At 40.2% G+C, this 20,472-nt stretch overlaps 1 protein-coding gene across 3 annotated transcripts in view; it reads left to right on the top strand.

Moving 5' to 3' along the window:
• The first annotated feature begins 9,345 nt into the window (after positions 1-9,345).
• The window catches only part of PM20D2 (peptidase M20 domain containing 2), a 45,783-nt gene continuing 34,656 nt past the window's right edge, over positions 9,346-20,472 (top strand). For 2 of the 3 annotated variants that reach the window (XM_053664819.1, XM_037131239.2), the window contains exons 1-4: positions 9,346-9,965; positions 14,291-14,439; positions 17,241-17,383; positions 18,893-19,047. In XM_053664819.1, the coding sequence (XP_053520794.1) occupies positions 9,507-9,965; positions 14,291-14,439; positions 17,241-17,383; positions 18,893-19,047 (906 nt within the window). In that variant the 5' untranslated portion in view covers positions 9,346-9,506. Of the gene's footprint in view, positions 9,966-14,290; positions 14,440-17,240; positions 17,384-18,892; positions 19,048-19,828; positions 19,917-20,472 lie in introns of all 3 variants that reach the window. The other variant, XM_037131240.2, reaches the window with a different exon arrangement.

Raw genomic sequence — 20,472 nt, 5'->3', positions numbered from 1 at the left:
ACAGTTACCTATAAAGGAGTTCCCATTAGACTACCAGCTGATTTCTCCAAAGAAACCTTGCAGGCAAGAAAGGGCTGGAAAGAAGTATTCCAAGTCATGAAAGGCAAGGACCTACATCCAAGATTACTCTATCCAACAAAGCTATCATTTAGAATGAAAGGGCAGATAAAGTGCTTCCCAGATAAGGTCAAGTTAAAGGAGTTCATCATCACTAAGCCCTTATTATATGAAATATAATAAATGTTAAAGGCAATTATCTAAGTCCTTTATTATATGAAATGTTATAGAGACTTATCTAAGAAAAAGAAGAAGGTTAATATGAACAGTAAAATGACAACAAACTCACAACTATCAACAACCAAACCCACAAAAACAAAAATAAAAACAAACTAAGCCAACAACTAGAACAGGAACACAATCACAGAAATGGAGATTACATGGAGGATTATCTGCGGTTTAGTGGATGCAGGAATAGGGAAAAAGGTACAGGGATTAAAAAGCATAAATAATAGATACAAAATAGACAGGGAGAGGTTTAGAACAGTATAGGAAGTGCAGAAGCCAAAACACGTATGTATGACCTATGGACATGAACTAAGGGGGGGATGCGGGTGGGAGGGGATGCAGGGTGGAGGGGAATAAAATGGGGGGAAATGAGACAACTATAATAGCATAATCAATAAAATATATTTTGAAAACTTCAAAGAGATACTAAAAAGAAATGACCGAGAAGTTTGAGAAATGAATCCATAGTGAAGGTCATTATTAAGCATGGTTAATAATGCTGTCCAATGGTCAAGGTGTACACATTGAGAAAGGAACCTCTTTAGAGACCCTCAAACACAGTATCGATTCCAAGATCAAAACATTTTATCAGTGAGGGTAGGGAAGCAATAAAAGGTCTCTTCATTTTCCTGAACCATAACCTTAGAAGAGAAATATTCTCATCCAGCACAAGCAGGGCTACCTCCTCACTGAGTTGTAATATACAAGCCCTAGGGAATCAGGGCGAAGGTGAGGCTTCTCCTCTGCAAGAATCTTACTGTCTTCATTTTCAGGAACAGCTGTGGTCAGCAGAGCAGCTAATGTCACTGCCAAGAGGGAGGAAAGCCAAATGAAGCCTCAAGGAACTGAGTACCAGAATGTTCCAGGCTTTAAAATAGCTGCTTTCACCTTGTTGGCCATTTAAAGGTATATATACCAAAGTTAAAAATGAGTGTAATAAAACCTAACCCAAAAGAAACAAGTTTTTGCTAGACATTTTTGCTCAGTCCTTTGTTTTTATTTTTGTTTTTTGACATATTTTAATTACAGTTGACATACAATATTATATTAGTTTCAAGTGTACAAATAGTAGTTGGGATATTTATATAACTTATGAAGTTTTTTACCTTGGTAAGTCTACCACCTAGCTGACACCATATATAGTTTTTACAAGATTATTGACTATTTTTTCTATGCTGTACTTTGCATCACTCTATTTTTAAATATATTTTATTGATTATGCCATTACAGTTGTTCTATTTCCCCCTTCATTCCCCTCTACCCTGCACACCCCCTCCCCCACCATTTCCCCCTTTAGTTTATGACCACGTGTCTCAAGTTCTTTAGATTCTATATTTCCCATACTATTCTTGCCCCCCTATCTATTTTCTACCTACTGTCTATGCTACTTATTTTCTGTACCTTCTCCCCCCTTCTCCTTCTCCCACTCCCCTGTTGCTAACCCTCCATGTGATCTTTATTTCTATGGTTCTGCTCCTGATCTAGTTGTCCTCTTAGTTTGCTTTTGTTTTAGGTGAGGTTCTTAATAACTGTGAGTTTGTCCTTTCACTGTTCATCTTTTTTATCTTCTTTTTCTTAGGTAAGTCCCTTTAACATTTCATACAATAAGGGCTTGGTGATGATGAACTCCTTGAATTTGATCTTATCTGAGAAGCACTTTATCTGCCCTTCCATTCTAAATGGAAGCTTTGCTGGATAGATCAATCTTGGATGTAGGTCTTTGGATTTCATGACTTGGAATACTTCTTTCCAGCCCCTTCTTGCCTGTAGGGTCTCTTTTGAGAAATCCACTGACAGTCTGATGGGAACTCCTTTGTAGGTGACTGTCCCCTTAGCTCTTGCTGCTTCTAGGATTCTCTCCTTCATTTGAATCTTGGCTAATATAATTATGATGTGCCTTGGTGTGTTCCTTCTTGGGTCCAACTTCTTTGGGACTCTCTGAGCTTCCTGGATTTCCTGGAAGTCTATTTCCTTTGCCAGATTGGGGAAATTCTCCTTTATTATTTGTTCAAATAAGTTTTCCACTCGTGGCTGTTCCTCTTCCCCTTCTGGTACCCCTATAATTCAGATGTTGGAGTGTTTAAAGATGTCCTGAAGTTTCCTTAGCCTCTCCTCATTTTTTTGAATTCTTGTTTCTTCATTTTTTTCTGTTTGGTCATTTTTTTCCTCCTTCTGGTCTACTCCTTTGATTTGAGTCCCAGTTTCCTCTCCATCACTGTTGGTTTCCTATGTATTTCCCTTCATTTCAATTAGTTTAACCTTCATATGTTCCTCTAATTTGTGACTAAAATCAACCAGTTCTGTGAGCATCCTGATCACCAGTGTTTTGAACTGTGCATCTGAAAGTTTGGCTATTTCTTGGTCGCTTAGAATTATGGCATCTGGGGCTCTGAGTTGTTCTTGAGCCATGTTTTGATCTGTTCTCGCCAGTTATGTATGAGGAGTGGAGCCTTAGTTGTTCACCAGGGTGGGGCAAACCAGGTTGCTGGGTTGTGATGCTGTATGTGGGGGCGGGGTCAGAGAGCGACAATGGCGGTCCCCTCTGTGGCTGCCTTCCCCTGGGGCCTGTGAGGTCCGTCTCACTGCTCGCTCCTTCACCAGTTTATCTGCGCACCAATGTGTGACCACAGTCAGCCCTCAGTGGGTCTGCCAGCTTCTCCACACCTGGGATCCGCCCATGGCTGCTGGCACACCTGGGTTGCATGCCCGACCCCGCTCTGCTGCTGACTCTGCCCCTCTTACTGGTTTGGCTGAAGGGTTCATTGTTGTCAGACTTCCATGTAGTTCAATTTTCTGTGGTTTGGCTGTGTTTTTGTTGCTAAAACTTTGTTGTTTTTAAACTTGGTTGTGCGAGAAGGTACAGTGCTTCCACCTACGCCTCCATCTTGGCGGAAGTCCCACTCTGACTATTTTTATAACTGGCAATTTGTGCCTCTTAATCCCTTTCAACTTTTTGATCCCTATCCCAACTCCCCTCCAATCTGGTAAGCATCAATTTGTTCTCCATATCTATAAATTCGTTTCTGTATGGTATTTGTCTTTCTCTGTCTGACTTATTTACAAGAGCCAACATAAGGAAGCGATCTAAGTGTCCATTGATAGATGAATGAATAAAGAAGTTGTGGTACAAATATACATGCAATGGAATATTACTCAGCCACAAAAAAAGAATGAAATCAATTTGTTTTTTCGTTTGTTTTCCAGAGTTTCTTCCTCATCTTAAATTTCCTCCCTAGTCACTCCCTGATGTGGTTTGATTCTCCTCTGGGTATAATCATTATGCATAATAGATAATGTAGAAATGCACTTGCCTTCTTTCCTCCACTTTCTTTATCACTACCTCTAGTTTCTCAAATGGCAAGTGTCACCTCCCCTTGACATGACTATCACATACCCATCAACTTGCCCCACTGCCCCTATTTTGTTTAATGACTTTACCGTCTACCCAGCTATTCACACTGCAAAACTCACTTACCTTTCCTCCTTTTCTCCTTCCCCAAAACACATTTATTAGGCATCAAGTCTGGCTACCTCTGCCTGTGGAATGTTTCTGGAATTTGGGGACTTTGCAGGGAACTTCTACCATGTCTCAGACCAAAATCTCTCTGTTTCCAATTCATCCTCCTTGTGGTCATTAATTATTCTTCTGGAATAAAAACCTGGTTTTACCTCTCTCTGGCTGATATAACATCCAATGATTACCCATTGTCTAGATAAAGTTTAATTCCTTAATAATGTGTACAGAATTCTCTATATCCCTTCATCCCCAATCAAAATTTACCTTTTAGCTAACATACACTCTTAGTTTGCTGCTTTCTGAAAAATGGCAGCTAGGGTTTTTTTTTCAAGACATTAACCCAGATTGTAGACTGGTACAACCATTATGGAAAACAGTATGGAATTTTCTCAGAAAAATAAAAATTGACCTGCCTTTTGACCCAGCAATTCCACTGCTAGGATTATACCCCAAGAATCCTAAAACATCAATTTCAAAGAACCTATGCACCACAATGTTCATAGCAGCACAATTTACAATAGCCAAGAGTTGGAAGCAACCTAGGTGCCCATCAGTAAATGAATGGATCCAAAAATTGTGGTACATATACACCATGGAATTTTATGCAGCAGAGAGAAAGAAGGAACTACTACCTTTTGCAACAACATGGATGGAACTGGAAAGCATTATGCTGAGTGAAATAGGCCAGGCATTGAAGGACAAATACCATATGATCTCACCTTTGACAGGAAGCTAAAGAATAAAACAAACAAGCAAACAGAATAAAAACAAAGACGCTGAAATAGAGAACAAGTGGGCAGCGACCAGAGGGGAGAGGGAAGGGAACTTAAGGGGAAAAAGGGGGGAGGGATTTTGAGGAACAAGTATGAAAGACACAGAGATGAGGACTGGGGGGGGGGGGAATGGGATGGAGGGGGGAGACGGGGCGGAGGGGGGGGAAGAGGAGAAAAAAAATGTAAAAAAAAAATAAAAAAAAAAGTAAAAAAATAAAAAAAAAAAAGACATTAACCCAGAAGTGATTTCTTAAATGTGCTATCTAGTAGATGATATCAGTTAGAGATATGTATGTCTGGAGATACTATTGAATATCTGGGGGTAGCAGGGACAGACTAGGGGGATGTTGTTAGGACTACTAAGTACCCTAAAGTGACACTGAATTTGACTTGCTCTGCATGCTGACGGTGGCAGCCCCCCAAATCATGCAGTGCCAGGGAGTGGTTCTGGAGAAAATTGTTCAGGTTGCAAATATTTCTAAAATGGAAAGATAATAGGAAAGATTTTTGTGCACTTTTGGAAATGTTTCCTTTATTCTATATTTTTGAAACCTTTAATGTGAGTGTTTTGTTTTATTTTCTGGTGAAATATCTGCATTATCCATATGGATGAAATAATTTTAACACTTTTCATTCCTTCCCCACCTCAGCATCTTCTGTTCGCCTTTGCTCTCCCATAACTGTCTTCATTTTATTTTTCACTCATTTCTTTTTCTGTGATGTCAAAATATTTTTTCCTTCTCATTTATGTCATCCTTTGAAAGTCTATGTTGGGGATTTTATTATATTATATTATTTTATCCTAATTAAAAGAATATAAACCATATATGTCTGTTGCTTTGCCAAAAGGACTTCTGTGCCTGAAGTCCAAACTAATAACCAGTATCATCTCATAAATTTGACTAGTATATCAGTCACAAATAATGTTGCTTTCCCAGGTAAAGAAAATCTTTGAGGTACTCTTCCACCAAAGCACTCATTTGCCCTACGTTTCCTACTCTGAAAGTTGTTGAGTCAGTGGAGATGGCAGCTGGTTATTTGAGCAGCAAAAGAGGTATCTTTATACCCTAACACCAGTCCTCTAATGAGAACTGTCTTACCCACTGCCAACTGCACTCTGAAGCAGAGGTCAAAATTAACTTCTTAATACTCAATTCCAGGTACTGTATTATTTTTTTTTTCAGATATAGCAGCAGCTAAAGGAAGGGACATATTCTATTTTTTTTGTTTCTAGTGAAAAAGTTACAGATTTTTTTCACAGCAGTCCATAGTTAGGCAGTTTTTATTAATATAATGGGTAGAAATGAAGGTAATAGTAAGAAATACTGAGCTGACCAGATTTAAGAAGGTCATGTCTAATTCCAACAGTTTCCAGAAACCAGTGTTTCTGCCCCTGAACTCTCACAGGTAAAGAACTGAGAAGTCTAAGGAGAAGCATAAAATTGTCCATAGGACAAAAGTGTCTATAGGTAGTGAGCATAGTTGAGTGGTTAATTGCTATTATTACTCAATTGGCTGCTGAGATTCAAGAAGAATAGTCAGCCAACAAATCCTTCACAAGGAGGAAGGACTGTATCGCCACCATACTTTAGGTGCTGAGGAATGCAGGGGAAAACAAACAAGTTTAAAGACGAGAGAGTTCAACACATATATTCAACAAGTTACCACAATTTGTTAAATAAATTAATTCAAGGTTGCAAAGAAATATAGTGGCCAACAATGGAAACCCCACACATACGAACATGCATGTGTGCACACATGGAACAGAGCTTGAAATGAATCTACCACCTTGAGTGACAGCTTGGCTAGTTCATAACAAGCAATGTAAATAACAGCTTCTGTATAGAATTTACATGTACCCTTTCTCTATCATTGTTTATAGCTGCTGAAAAGAATAAGCAAACATGAGTTCTACTGATGTCAACAGATGAAGAAAATTAGTTGTTGAAGAAAATTTATTCAAAATGAGTGATTGTATGTGTTCTGATATGTGGCCACTGGAGCCAGATTGGCTTCTGTTCTATATTTGTCTGCTACTTACTAATCTGTCATCTTGGACGCTGCATCTGTAAAGCAAAGGTGAACCACCACATTAACAACCACATAGGTTGTCATAAGGGTTGAATGAGTTAATACATGTAAAGCACTTGGCACATGTGAAGTGCCTGCCGCCGGGTAAGTGCTCTACACATGTCATGTACCCACTGGTTTTGTTCATGTGGGCCTTTCTTTTAGCCAACTAATTGAACACAATAATATTGAATCTCAATATTATTTTTTGAGTAGGGGGTATTTCTGTCAGAAGTATACCGGGTAAGATTTAATAAGTATAGATAAGTATTAAATACTTATTAATAAGTATTTAATAAGTATAGAAATTTACCACAGCATTTGTTGTCTTTAAGGATGAATTTCAGTGAGAGCGTTTACTGAACGACAGTATTTTCAAATTTAGAATGTGACATTTACTCTGATATTGTTAGGAGTGAAAAACTGTAGTAGGTAGGTAGTCCTCATGTATATTAGTTTCCTTTAGGCTTATTTTTAGAAAACACATTTGTCTTATTATCTGAATATACTTCAACCTATTTAACCTACTTGTGACAAAGTAAGGAATAAGATAGCAGAATAGGAAAAGTGTGTGGAAGCTTTTAATACATGTGTTAGTAGAGGAAGACCCTGGGGAAAGTCCTGGGACCGAGAATCTGTCTCCTTCAGCAGTAGGGAAAGAGGTTGCCCCTTGCAGTGTGATAATTAGGAGAGTTTATTAAGGGAAACTTACATCAAGGTGGGCCTTGGGGGACTTCAAGACAAAATGGATCCCTATCCCACTTGGCATGTGCCATAGAGTTACATAGGACAAGGTGAGATAGTCACCAATATGAGTGCATGGATGCTACCGGGTATGAAAATTACTTCACCTGCCTAACCAGGTCAGGATAACGGCCTGCTCCAGGAACCAGGATGTAGCAGGGGGCAGTGGAAGGGGTTCCGGTAAGTCAGGACGAACATGAATTACAATCAGTCAGTGTCTGAGGGGAGTTTGTAGTAAGAATCTCCTTTCTGGTCCTGGGGCTAGCTTATGCATCACACTGAGGAAATGCCATGGAATTGTCATCTCTCTCCCACACAAGGTGGAACACCTTAGAATATGAAGTTCTTCAGTGCTATTAATAGGCATGGCATCATGGACAGTTTTTCAGACTTTGTGCTTCACTCTGGGGAAAGAATTTAGCATCTTGAATTTCTTCATTGGGTAACTTAGAACCCAGTTATGTGAACACCAGCTGCACATATCATGTTACTTGAGTTCGGCATCAAAGTTATAAATGAAACTAGTCACATGTTCTTTCAAAGCTACTGCGAGTCAAAACAAACATCCAAATAAAACAAAGTAGTATGAACAGGTATGATCATAAATCTTTTTATTAACTCTGGTTTGGGCTTTTAAAACCCTCATTTAGCCCTGACAGCATGGCTCAGAGCATTGGGTGTCACTCTCGCAAATAGAAAAGACTTGGTGGGATTCCCATCGGGACAGCCTCTGCCTTGCGTCAGGGGTTAGGGGCCTGTGGGAGGCAGCAGATCTGTGTTTCTCTAGCACATGGATGTTTCCCTCTCCATCTCCCCCCCTTTTACCCTCTCTCTAAAAACAAATAAATGCAATCTTTTTTTTTTGCCAGATGGCAGAATTTTATGGTTTTATCAACACAAATACAATGTGTACACAATCTGTCTATTCATTTTCTTCGCTGCAGCTTGGCACTGGGATAGGTGATGTGATGACCAGCTGGGCTGCTCTTTCCACAATGGCATTGCCATTCTTTGAGGGGACGTGAGCAATTTCAACACAGTAACATTTGTTGCACATCAGCACTTCAGGCTCCTTGACGCTGTGGACCAGGAACTTCCGAAAGCCACTGGGCAGCATGTGCTTTGTTTTCCTGTTGCTCCCATAACTGATGTTGGGCATCAAGATCTGGCCTTTGAATTTTCTGTGCACCCTATTGTCAATACTTCTGGATTTCTGCCAGTTTGCTTAATTTTTACATATCAGTCTGAATGGTGCAGGAGGAACTTCTGTGTCTTCTGACAATCTTGGGGGTCTGAAGGCAGCCATGGTGTTAAGAGATGGTCGCCACCAGAGCATTGAGGAAGAGAGAAAGGTGGCCTGGGAGGCCTCATGAGACTAAAATCTCTACAAAAAAAAAAGTTAAAAAAACTCATTTAAAATTCTTAGTTTCCTCTACTCAAACTACACTAGCTAATGTATGTGTGCTTACTATATTCCAGATGCTATACTAGACACTTGGTATATTAGTCAGTTTTTATTCTAATGAAAAAAACTATACTTTCAGCTTTTAAATAATACAGCAACCTCAAGGAGAAGAAAGTGGGGTCAGTACCAAAAACGTAAGTATGTAGAGTCTACAGACCAGTGTTCTTTGTAGTTTTATGAACTAAAAACCTGTAGAATTTTTATTACTATTTTAGAAAGGCCACTGGTGTTTTTCAAGGGTGCTTGTTCCACTTGGTCTGTCTCTGATGTCTATTAACCAATAAAACCGGTCTCACTCCGCTGCTGTGGAAAATAAACAATAACGGAAAAGTAATAACTTTACAGCTTCATTCGGTTGCCTGAACAGCGAAGGAGTAGGGAGAAGAGTCCCTCAACCCCCATTCTTCCCGGTGCTCCGGAGCTCAGCCTCCGCCCCTTCCTGGGGCGGAGCACCTGCCGGCTACAGAAGAGGCGGAGGGGCTGGAGGCGGGGTCCCGGGGACAGGGCACCGGTCTCCGGTGAGCGGTGCAGCCAGCTTGCACCAGCCCCGCGAATTCTCGCGGCCTCTGGGAGCATGCGCACGCTGCGCTAGAAGGAAGCAATCAAGGTGGCATTCGAGCGGAGTGCTGACAGATCACGGGCTTTGGGCGCGATGGGACCTGGAGAGGAGGGACCTGGAGAGGAGCGACCTGTGGAGGGCGTAGCCTCTGAGTTGGACCTGCTGAAGCTGCGCGCTGCGGAGCGCATCGACGAGGCTGCCGGCCGCCTAGGGGCCCTGAGCCACGCCATCTGGAGCGAGCCCGAGCTGGCCTATGCGGAGCACCATGCCCACGGCGTGCTAACGCGCTTCTTCCAGTGCGAGCCACCGGCCGCCTCTTGGATGGTGCAGCCGCACTACCACCTGGCCACGGCCTTCCGCGCCGAGTGGGAGACACCGGGGGTTCAGGTGTCACAGAGCCCTCTGCACCTGGGCTTCCTGTGCGAGTACGACGCGCTGCCGGGCATTGGGCACGCGTGCGGACACAACCTAATCGCTGAGGTCGGGGCAGCGGCGGCGCTGGGCTTGAAAGGGGCTCTGGAGGGCCTCCCCGGGCCGCCTCTGCCGGTAAAGGTGAGCCCCCCCCCCCAGACGTGGAACTCCCATCACCTGCCCCATCAGGTACCTACACGGGGATGGAAAGGCCTGCGCGTATTCCGTGCACACCTGTATCCTCCCTCCCCAGGACTGGTGTAAGGGATGGCACTGGGCAACCTAGCCTCGTTTGTGCCCGAAGGCAGAACCGTTAGATAAAACCAGAACTTTCAGATATGGCGACGCTGCACATTTTGGGGTTTCCTCGTGTCGTTGTAATGAATTGCGTGGGTTCTCCTTTATGAAAGAACTTAGAACCCAGCCTTTATACACGCGCACACACACACACACACACACACACACACACACACACAATTGCTTATGGTAGTTGTCCCATTCCCCCCCTCCCCATCCGATACCCCATTCCGTCATGCAATTCATGTCCACCCTTAGTTCATGTCCATAGGTCATGCAGGTAAGTTCTTTGGCTGCTCCATTTCCTATGCTGTTAACATCCCCCTGTCTATTCTGTACCTACCAATTTGTACTTCTTAAACCCTGAACCTTTTTCCCCATTCTCCCCCTTCCCCCTTTCAGCTGATTACCCTCCAAATGATATCCATATCTATGATTCCATTTCTGTTCTGCTTGTATGCTTAGGTTGTTTTTTCAATTCAATTGTTGGTAGTTGTGAATTTATTGTCATTTTAATGTTCATAGTTTTTATCTTTTTCTTAAATAAGTCCTTTTAACACTTCATATAATAGCGGTTTGGTGATAATGAACTCCTTTAGCTTTACCTTGTCTGGTAAGCACATTATCTGTCCTTTGATTCTAGATGATAGCTTTGCTGGATAGAATAATGTAGGTTGTAGGTCATTGCTTTTCATCACTTTGAATACTTCTCACCAGTCCCTTCTAGCCTGCAAAGTTTCTTTTGAGAAATAGGCTGACAGTCTTATGGGAACTCCTTTGTAGGTAACTCTCTGCTTTTCTTTTGCTGCTTTTAAGATTCTCTCTTTATCTTTAGCCTTTGGCAATTTAATATGAAGTGTCCTGGTGTGGTTCTCTTTCTGTCCATCTTGTTTGGGACTCTGTGCTTACTAGATTTGTATGTCTATTTCCATCACTAAATTAGGGAAGTTTTCTTCCATTATATTCTCAGACAAATTTTTGATTTCTTGCTCTTTCTCTTCTCCTTCCACATCCCTACCACCCCTATGATTTGAATGTTGGTACGTTTGATGTTGTCTCAGGGGCTCCTTAGTCTATCCTCGTGGGGTTTTGGTTTGTTTGTTTTATTTATTTATCTTTAGAGAGGAAGGGAAGGAGAGAGGGAGAGAAATATCAATGTGTGGTTGCTTCTCATGCGGCCCCTTGCTGGGAACTGGCCTGCAACCCAGGCATGTGCCCTGACTGGGAATCGAATTGCGATCCTTTGGTTCTCTGCCCCACACTCAATCCACTGAGCTACACCAGCCAGGGCTATCCTTGTTTTTTGTATTCTTTTTTCTTCTTGCTGTTCTGATTGAATGGTTTTTTTCTTCCTTTATGTTTCAAATCACTGAGTTGATTCTTGGCTTCATCCACTCCACTGTTGATTGCCTGTGAATTTTTCTTTATTTCACTAATATGTAACCTTCATTTTTGCCTGGGTCTTTTTTATGGTATTGAAGTACCCAATGAGTTCCTTGAGCATCCTAATAACCAGTGTTTTGAAATCTGCTCCTGATATATTGCTTATCTCCATTTTGTTTAGTTGTTTTTCTGGAGTTTTATTCTGTTCTTTCATTTGGGCCATGCTTCTTTGCCTCATCATTTTGGCAGCCTCCACGTTTGACAGCCTCCCTGTGTTTGTTTCTGTGCATTAGGTAGAGCTGCTTTGACTCCCTGTCTTAGTAGCATGGCTTATTTTAGCAAAGGCACCTGCAAGTTGGATGGAGCAGAGCCTTAGATAATTGCCTGGGCGGGGAAGCCTGTGTGAACCAGGTCGATGGAGCCTCCAATGTGGTGTCTCCCTCCTCTCTGTGTCTCTGTGGGGAGAGCTCAGAAAGAGGTCAGTGCAGTTGCCTGGTCTCTGGAGTTTTGTCCAGGAGGAAGCTGTCCCCTGGCACTCGCCCTGATGCCAGACTCTTCACTTTTTCCCCATTTGCCACTGGTGCCCTTCAAGCCATTGCCCTGGTATACCCTGGTGTGGGAGTCCAGAAGGAGTGAGTCTGCAGGCCCTAAGTCATAAGTTCATTGTGGTTCCTTTTAGAGGAGATGCCTGAAAAATCCTGAAGTTTCTTCTGCTGCCCCAAGCCCCACTGGTTTTTACAACCAGAAGTTATGGGGACTTAACTTCTTAGCACTGGAACCTTAGGTTGGGTGGTCTGGTGTGGGGCTGGGATCCCTCTATCCCCAGAGGTATCCCCACTATTTTTTATCTACCACAGGTGGGTGCCCACTTTCTGGATAAATGTGGTAGTCAGACTTCTAAACAGCTTGATTTTCTGACAATTCTGGGGGATAGTTGGTTTTTTAAAAATATTTATTTATTTTTGGAGAGAGGGAAGGGAGGGAGAAAGAGAGGGAAAGAAATGTCAATGTGTGGTTACCTCTTGTGCACTCCCAACTGGGGACCTGACCTGCAACCCAGGCATGTGCCCTGACTGGGAATCGAACCAGCCACCCTTTGGTTCACAGGCCGGTGCTCAATCAACTGAGCCACACTAGCCAGGGCAAGGTGATAGATGTTTTGTAGTTTAGTTGTAATTTTTGCTGTGGTTGTGTGAGGAGGCAAGCTGAGTTTACTTCGGCCTCCATCTTGATTGGCCCAGCCCGGTTTTCCTCAGGGCTTATTTTTAGTAACAGAGGCTGACACTTCATTTGCAGACTAGGTTGTGCAATCTCCAGTGGAAGTGCTTATTGTAGGGAAACACACAGCCCCTCTTCACATTAGGCTCCCCCCAAATTTTTGTTTGTGGCAGTCATAGGATATTATCAGTCATTAAAACTACCAAACCTCTAGAAATACACCAAAAACAGGGAAGTGAATGAACATTTACTGCATAATTAATTGATCTTTTTGTTAATGTTTATTAAATGGTTTTAATAAGTATCTCAGTTCTTTAAATAGGGAAATGTCATTTATGTTTATCATAGGGCAAGTTTAATCTTGTGTTACTGTTTTCCTAGGTGGTAAATTCTTCCTTCTGTGAGCTAAGATGTAATCATCACCATTCAGGTTGAAGGAAAGACTAATGTTTTTATTTTATTCTTTAGCTGATTTTTTCCAATACCAGTAACCTTTCACTTTTATCCTAACTTTCCATCTTTTGTGACTTTTTTTGTTTAGGCGCCTTCTCTTTTCCACCCCTGGGGGTTTGTTTTTGAATCTGGTTGGGTTTTTGTTTTGTTTGGGATGGGGCATCCTTGAACCCTGGAGCGATGTAGCTTTGACCGGGTTTATGATAAATTCAGGGAAGTCAGCAAGATTTAACTTGGAAGCCATCAGATACATGATCTTGAAAGTATATTAGTTGTTTAGAGATCATTTTTTTGCTTTAAAAATTGTTTGAAGGAGTTAAACATAAATATCAAAGTAAAATGTTTATTCCACAAAGTTTCCTGTTGTTTAATGAGGTGTTAAGTGATCAATAAATCTGCCTGGTTGAACTGTTAGACTCGAGTTAGTAATTTTGTGTAATAGCTGGCTTCTTTCTAACCATAGCCCTAAGATTTATTTCATGCTCTTCATAAAGGATTAACGAATTAAGTTCTTTTAATGAGGTAGTTCAGTAAAGAACAGGTCTGAACATCTAGTGCCAGCCCCCCTCGAAAACCCACGCTGTGACCAAGAGCAAGAGTCGCCACTTCACCCTGTGCCTCCAAACCACCCTTCCTAACCTAATGACACAGATTTCTCACCTACCTCACACGGTTGTCATGGGGGAAACCAATAAGTAACTGGGGACTTCCTAACAAATAAAGTGCTTACGAATAGTTATGTAAATGCATTAAAAGAAAAAGCTGTAAGAAATGAGTCAGAGAATGTTGAGGAACTTAGTATATAGCATTTATCTTTTTCATTTTTGTCAGTAAGTAGTTACATAAAATTGAGTTGTAAAATTAGGAAAAGCTTCCTGTAATGGCTTTAGTACATACTTAACACCAAATTGTATAATAGTGCACATTAAAACTTGTGATTACTGTAGCACCACCGAGGTGTGCCCAGGCATTATTTTAGTGTCAGAGAAGAACACATCTCTCCACGGTGTAATGTAGATTGTGAGAACATGGGCAAGAGATGCAAGGGAACTTGTTTGATATTTGCCTACTAGGATTTTTTGTTGTTTTGTCCTGACACAGGTATTTCCTTCTAGGTAACTGTCCTGGGAACCCCTGCAGAAGAAGATGGTGGTGGCAAGATTGACTTAATTGAAGCAGGGGCTTTTAAAAATCTTGATGTTGTTTTCATGGCGCATCCATCCCAAGAAAATGCTGCCTATCTGCCTGATGTGGCTGAACACGAGTAAGTAATCAGTCAAGTTGAAATGAACTTCTTAGTGGAAAACAGGCCCTTAGAATACTTCAATGTCCTTTTTTTTTAAATTTTAGAAGAACAAATTTATTGGCTCGTAGTTTGGAGATGTGAAGTCTAAAATCAGGTGACAGGGCCAGGGTCCACCTGGGACCTGTAGGGGAGGGTCCTTCCTGCCTCCTCTGGCTTCTGACAGCCCCAGACATAACTCGGCCTGTGTCAGCATAGTTTTAATCTCTGTGTCTGTCTTCACACTGCCTCCTCCCTGTCTCTTCACACCGTCTTTCCTCTGTGTCTCTAAAATACTTTTATGTCTTAACTGGAGACTAACACCCCATAGTTATAGATTTAAAAAGTAAATTGAGCCCTGGCCAGGTGACTCGGTTGTTTGGAGCGTCGTCCCCGTACACCAAAAGGTTGCGGTTTCCATCCCCAGTCGGGGCACGTTCCTAGGTTGTGGGTTCGATCCCTGCTCCAAGCACATACCAGAGGCAACCAATCAGTGTCTCTCTCTCACATAGATGTTTCCCTCTCTCTCCCCTCCTCTCTAAAATCAAGTAAAAAGAAAAATGTCTGTAAGTGAGAATTTAAATAAATAAGTAAATACACAAATGAAGTGAATTGAAAGATAATGATACTATGTCTTTATTTTCGTTGAATCATCTGCTAAGCCTCTTCCAAATGAGATTTCATATGAAACTCATAACTGGGTTATTAAAATAATGCCTAAAAAGTATAAGAATAGCAAATAGATATGTTGACTCTTCTGTTTTGAACTGAGAGTGATCTGGTTTCTGGAGAGCAGCCTTTGATACGGTTTGTGAAAGGCAGCCTTATTACATGTGGGAAGAAAACACACTTCTCTAGTTTGCTTATTTTAATTTGAATGTTTTGCAAAGAAGATAAATTCCTGAGCAATAATACAGAAACTGACTAGCCATGGATTTTAGTGGAATTTGACAATCTATGCTTTTCTGATGTGTCTGGTACTAAATCCTGTTTTGGATTGTTTGCTATGTAGAAAAGCTCGCTTTTTGGGGGATCTAGGAGCATGCGTTATTGAAGTGGTTTGAATTTTGTGGACCAGAACTTCCAACCACTAGGGCTTGTTTTCAGAGGGTGCCTGTTATACCTGTTCTGGTATCTTTGTTGTTTTCACTGGGAATTGGTGCTGTAACAGTCGTCAGAATCTCTCAACTCTGGTTTCAGGAGTAGAGTGCACTGGTATGTCTCTGGAAGACCTTAGTGATCTGAAATCTCTGCCAGTGCCTCTGGCTGGGAGGGGCCTGCCAGTGCAGGCAGGCTTCCCAGCCCATTAGCTTTCTAGGGCTTAGGGTTAGGCTTCTTGGCCTTGATCCTAAACTCAGTCCAGTGGGCCACAGGCCTTTTCTTAGTGTCTGGCTTCTTAGATTTTTTTTACTGGCCATCTTTTCAGATGGAAAAGAGAGCAAGAACAAAAATTAAAATTCAAAAAATTACTTATCTGTTCATCCTAAATATCTGAAACAGTAAATAAGATGTCCCTGTTGACCACCTTTCCCACATCTAGTCCCTTTTCTAGAGGTAAGTATCCTTCCAGGGATTTTGGGTGTATTTATGGACATTTGTAGGTACATGTATAAATTAAATTTTAGAGGAGGGTTTACACCCTGAAGTATTCTGCTAAACAAGTTATTAGTCTGGTTATTGCTTTTTAAAATTAAGCAGCATGTCTTGAAAATCATTCCATATATGCTTTTAAAGTCAAAAATACTAGCACTGATATAAAACATTAACATTTATTTTCTTGTGGTTTATTGTGCTTTAATTCTGAACCATAGAAGAAATGTGCTAGAGTCATTTTCATAAAGGACATCCTTTTGCATTCTATAAATTTATCATTGTTCTGTTAAAATTCCAGTTTCAGGGTGATGGTGATAAGATGGAATTAACAAATGTTGTCAAATCTTGAAAATATATTTGGCTGCTCTCATGTGTTTATGTTTTCCTGACAGAATGTTTGGAACCAGTCAGGAAATACCATAAGCACATGATCATTGTACAGATTCCTGAATCTAGCCCATTTAAAAAAAAATAGAGTCAGGAGTGGCTTTTTATCATTTAAATGTGGGTAATACTAATCAGTTGGGCTTTAAAATATTTTCTAAGCAACTCATCTTTGTAAATAACTAATATGCGATCCTCTCACTAAGCCTTTTTTTTACTGTATCTGAGTAGTTAGACTGGTATGAGAACTATTCGAAGGCATCGTTGATACAGATATTTTGGAACATTAATAAAATGTTGGTCAGGAACAACTGACTTAATACTATCATGTTAGAACAATCTGATTTCCAGAGTTTGTCCTAATCCATTTCAAATGTCACCTTTCTCTCTTCTTGACCTTCTCCCACCCTTGAGACAGAGCTATCTGAGTTTTTGCAGACCTTTGATATAGAACCATCACAATGAAGTAAGGAGATAGGAGTCATCTTTTTTGTAACTCTAGCACCTAATACAATTCGTTTGAATTGAGTTGTGTACAAATTTAACTTGTATAGGCAATTGATTGATCACAGTTTCTCTTTTTCTCTCTTTTTTTGGACTCTCTTCTTTGTGCCAGTCACTGTATCATGTGATAAAATGCTACAACTAAGCTACGTGTGTCGCTGTTATTGCTACAAATGATTTGCAACTAAAACTTCTAGTGGTGTGAATTCATTTGAATACTAGCTGGATAACTCTTACTACTTGGATTTTCTTACTTCAGTGATTTTGAAAAAAGTAATCCCAGATGCTGTTTTATTTCCTAGTGTCACTGTGAAATACCATGGAAAAGCGTCTCATGCTGCTGCTTACCCCTGGGAGGGAGTCAACGCGGTCGATGCTGCTGTTCTCGCATACAACAACCTGTCTGTGTTGAGACAGCAAATGAAACCAACCTGGAGAGCCCATGGTATGAATGTCAAATATTTTGTGGTGTTCCATACACTTTAATACAACGTAACTACTTAATATTTTATTTTTTTAATTGAAAACATTTTATGTACTTAATACGTATATTCCAGAATATGTAAACATTGTCAGAAATTGCATAACAGGATACTAAGAAGTTTGTCTATCTGTGGGTAAGAAGACAACTGAGATGATTATTAAACAGAAATGGAGCCCTGACTGGGGTGGTTCAGTGGATTGGGCATCATCCTGCAAACTGAAAGGTCACTGATTTGATTCCCTGTCGGGGCTTGTGCCTGGGCTGCAGGCCAGGTCCCCAGTTGGGAGCGTGTAAGAGGCAACCAATCAATGTTTCTCTTGCACATCAATGTTCCCCTCCCTCTCTTTTTCCCTTCCTTCCCCTCTCTCTAAAAATAAGTAAATACATCTTTAAAAAAAACAAAACAAATAGAATGGTCATTTTGAGTATTAGAAGTCAGTAGTTTTATGTAAAGACCTATGTTCTTTCTGTGGTTGTTTCAAAGTTGGAACTTAATTTTCCAGTTGTCCTGTCTCTGATTGATAACAAAATTTTGTCATTTCCTCAATTTAAAAAATTGAGGAAATACCGGTTTTATTTACTCAAGTGTTGTTAATCCTAAGTAGCATCTTTTAAAAATTATGTGTATCACCTTAATATAAATACAGTAATAAAGTACTGTCTTGAAGGTATATAGAAATTTATTTTTAGTTTATTTTCTTATGAATTGGGAAATTATTGTATCTCAATACTTTAATACCTGTTTTTACCTGATTTTGCTATAGGTGTAAATTAGTTTATAGCCACACTCTTACCAATCTCCTATCTTTCTTTAAAAGAAAAAAGCAGGAATATGTAAAAAAATGCTTTTTAAAACAGTTCATATAAAATTAGATTTTGCGTATCTGTTTTAGTTATAATTTTGAATGGATAAATCTTCCTTCTCTGTGTAGGTCCAAATAAACGCATTTAACAGTTAATAGTACTTGGTGATCTTTGACACATTGTTTTATTCTTGGCATGAAAAGTATTTTCCCAGAGCCAAATGCCTTTTAGAATACTCATGGGATTTTTGAAGTACAGAGTAATTATAGAACTTTACACCATTGTTTTTTTCCCATGTCAAAAGTTTATCAAAATGTACAGTTGTTATATAAGCTACTGAAATAAAAGTACTTTCCAGAAGGCTTAATATAGTTATAAAATTCTAACACTTTTTTGTAGTCAGGAATCATAGTTTTTTATAAACTCCTTAGAATAAAGTACATATAGACGATTATTTATTTTCCTATTAGCTGGAAAGTATCACCCCATGGTATGTAGAAACTTCTGTTGTACAGTGAAATCTTTGATTGGTATATGTGTGAAGCAAATAATTTTAAATTATTTTTTATGCACATATTGGCTAAAAAATGTTATGGGTGTATTTAAGCTTAAAGAAATGGTCTCCAAGCCCCAAGCTCAATTCCAGTAATTTGGTTCTTTTTATAGGCATAATAAAAAATGGTGGTGTAAAACCCAATATCATTCCCTGTTATTCTGAATTAATCTATTACTTCCGTGCACCCTCAATGAAAGAACTTCCAGTTTTGACCAAAAAGGCAGAAGATTGCTTCAGAGCTGCAGCTTTGGCTACTGGATGCACAGTAAGAACTTTTCAGAGTTATTCTATATTATAATTAGAAGTATATATGTGGGCTGGGATTGTTTATATTAAGTTAGATTAGCACCTTAGTTCCTTCTTTTTCTCCCGGTGATGTCTCAGATGTGTAGCATCAGTGGTCTGAATGTCGATGTGAAAGTCTTTACTTACTTTACTCAGTGTGTGCACAGGGCAGCCTGTGGTCATCTTGTCACACAGTAATTGGAATAACTGATACTGCTGAGTAGAATCCCTGCCTGTTGCAAGTTATATCCTTCCTTATTGGTAGTTATGCTTTTAGAATTGCTCTACATAGTTTCTATAAAGGAAATTTTGTGGCACAATCAGCAAAAGCTATTTTTGGCCAAGTTCTAGATACGTATAGTAGAGATATAAATACTTAGGGCTTGCCAGAATGAGAGTTGAAACAGACACAGAAGTTAGTCAGGAGGTGGTGTTCATTTGCACCACGAAGTCAGAAACACTTGTGTACCAATTATATGTGGCGCACAGTATGATAAGTTACAGAATGACGTAAAGTTAGCCCTGCTGGGAGCCAGCAGTCTAATTGGAGAGACAAGATCTGGATGCATGCCTCTCAGCCTCACTGATTCTGCAACTTTTGGAAACGTTATTTAATATCTCTTGGCCTCCATTTCCTCAGCGGAAAATGGAGATAACATTACCTCATTTTTTCTGAGAATTAAATGAGGTAATGTTTCTGAAGCATTAGGGTCTAACCCTCATAGGTAACATAATACCTGGTTTTTCTCTGCCCTCATTAGACTGGAGACGTACGATGTATTCAGAGAAGCGGCAATGTCTCAGACAGTGACGGCGACTCTCAGACAGGATGTGTTACGTGTCCAAAGAGTAAAAGATTAAGCATTTACCCCTTGTTTATTTATAATTATGAATATCTGAATATTTATTTATGAAATAAATACATGAACTATTATTGTTAGGTGGTATCTCAAAATATAATATTCCCTTAATATAAGATTAATTGTTATTGGATTTAAATTTATATTTTAAATTGTCTTTGAGTAACTTTTTATTTTGGCTGACTTGTAATATCTGATTAGTTTATCATAGTTTCTAACTTACAAGGTCTGTTCAGAAGGTATCCAGCCAAGTAATATGGAAAATAGAAACATTTGCCCTGGCTGGTGTGGCTCAGTGGATTGAGCACCAGCCTGCGAACCAAAAGGTCGCTGGTTTGATTCTCAGTCAGGGCACACGCCTGGGTTGTGAGCCAGGTCCCTGGTAGGGGGCATGTGAGAGGCAACCACATATTGGTGTTTCTCTCTCTCTCCTTCTCCCTCCCTTCCCTTCTCTCTAAAAGTAAATAAATAAAATCTTTAATTAAAAAAATTTATTGAAGAAGATACAAGAAACATAGGACAATGACACCTCAGTCCCCTTCAAA

This window comes from Artibeus jamaicensis, unplaced genomic scaffold (assembly GCF_021234435.1).
Source record: "Artibeus jamaicensis isolate MK-2021 breed Jamaican fruit bat unplaced genomic scaffold, CSHL_Jam_final contig_387, whole genome shotgun sequence".
Taxonomy (NCBI): Eukaryota; Metazoa; Chordata; class Mammalia; order Chiroptera; family Phyllostomidae; genus Artibeus; species Artibeus jamaicensis.
Note: the sequence above shows the minus strand (reverse complement) of the source record. Positions and strands in the feature narration are given on the sequence as shown.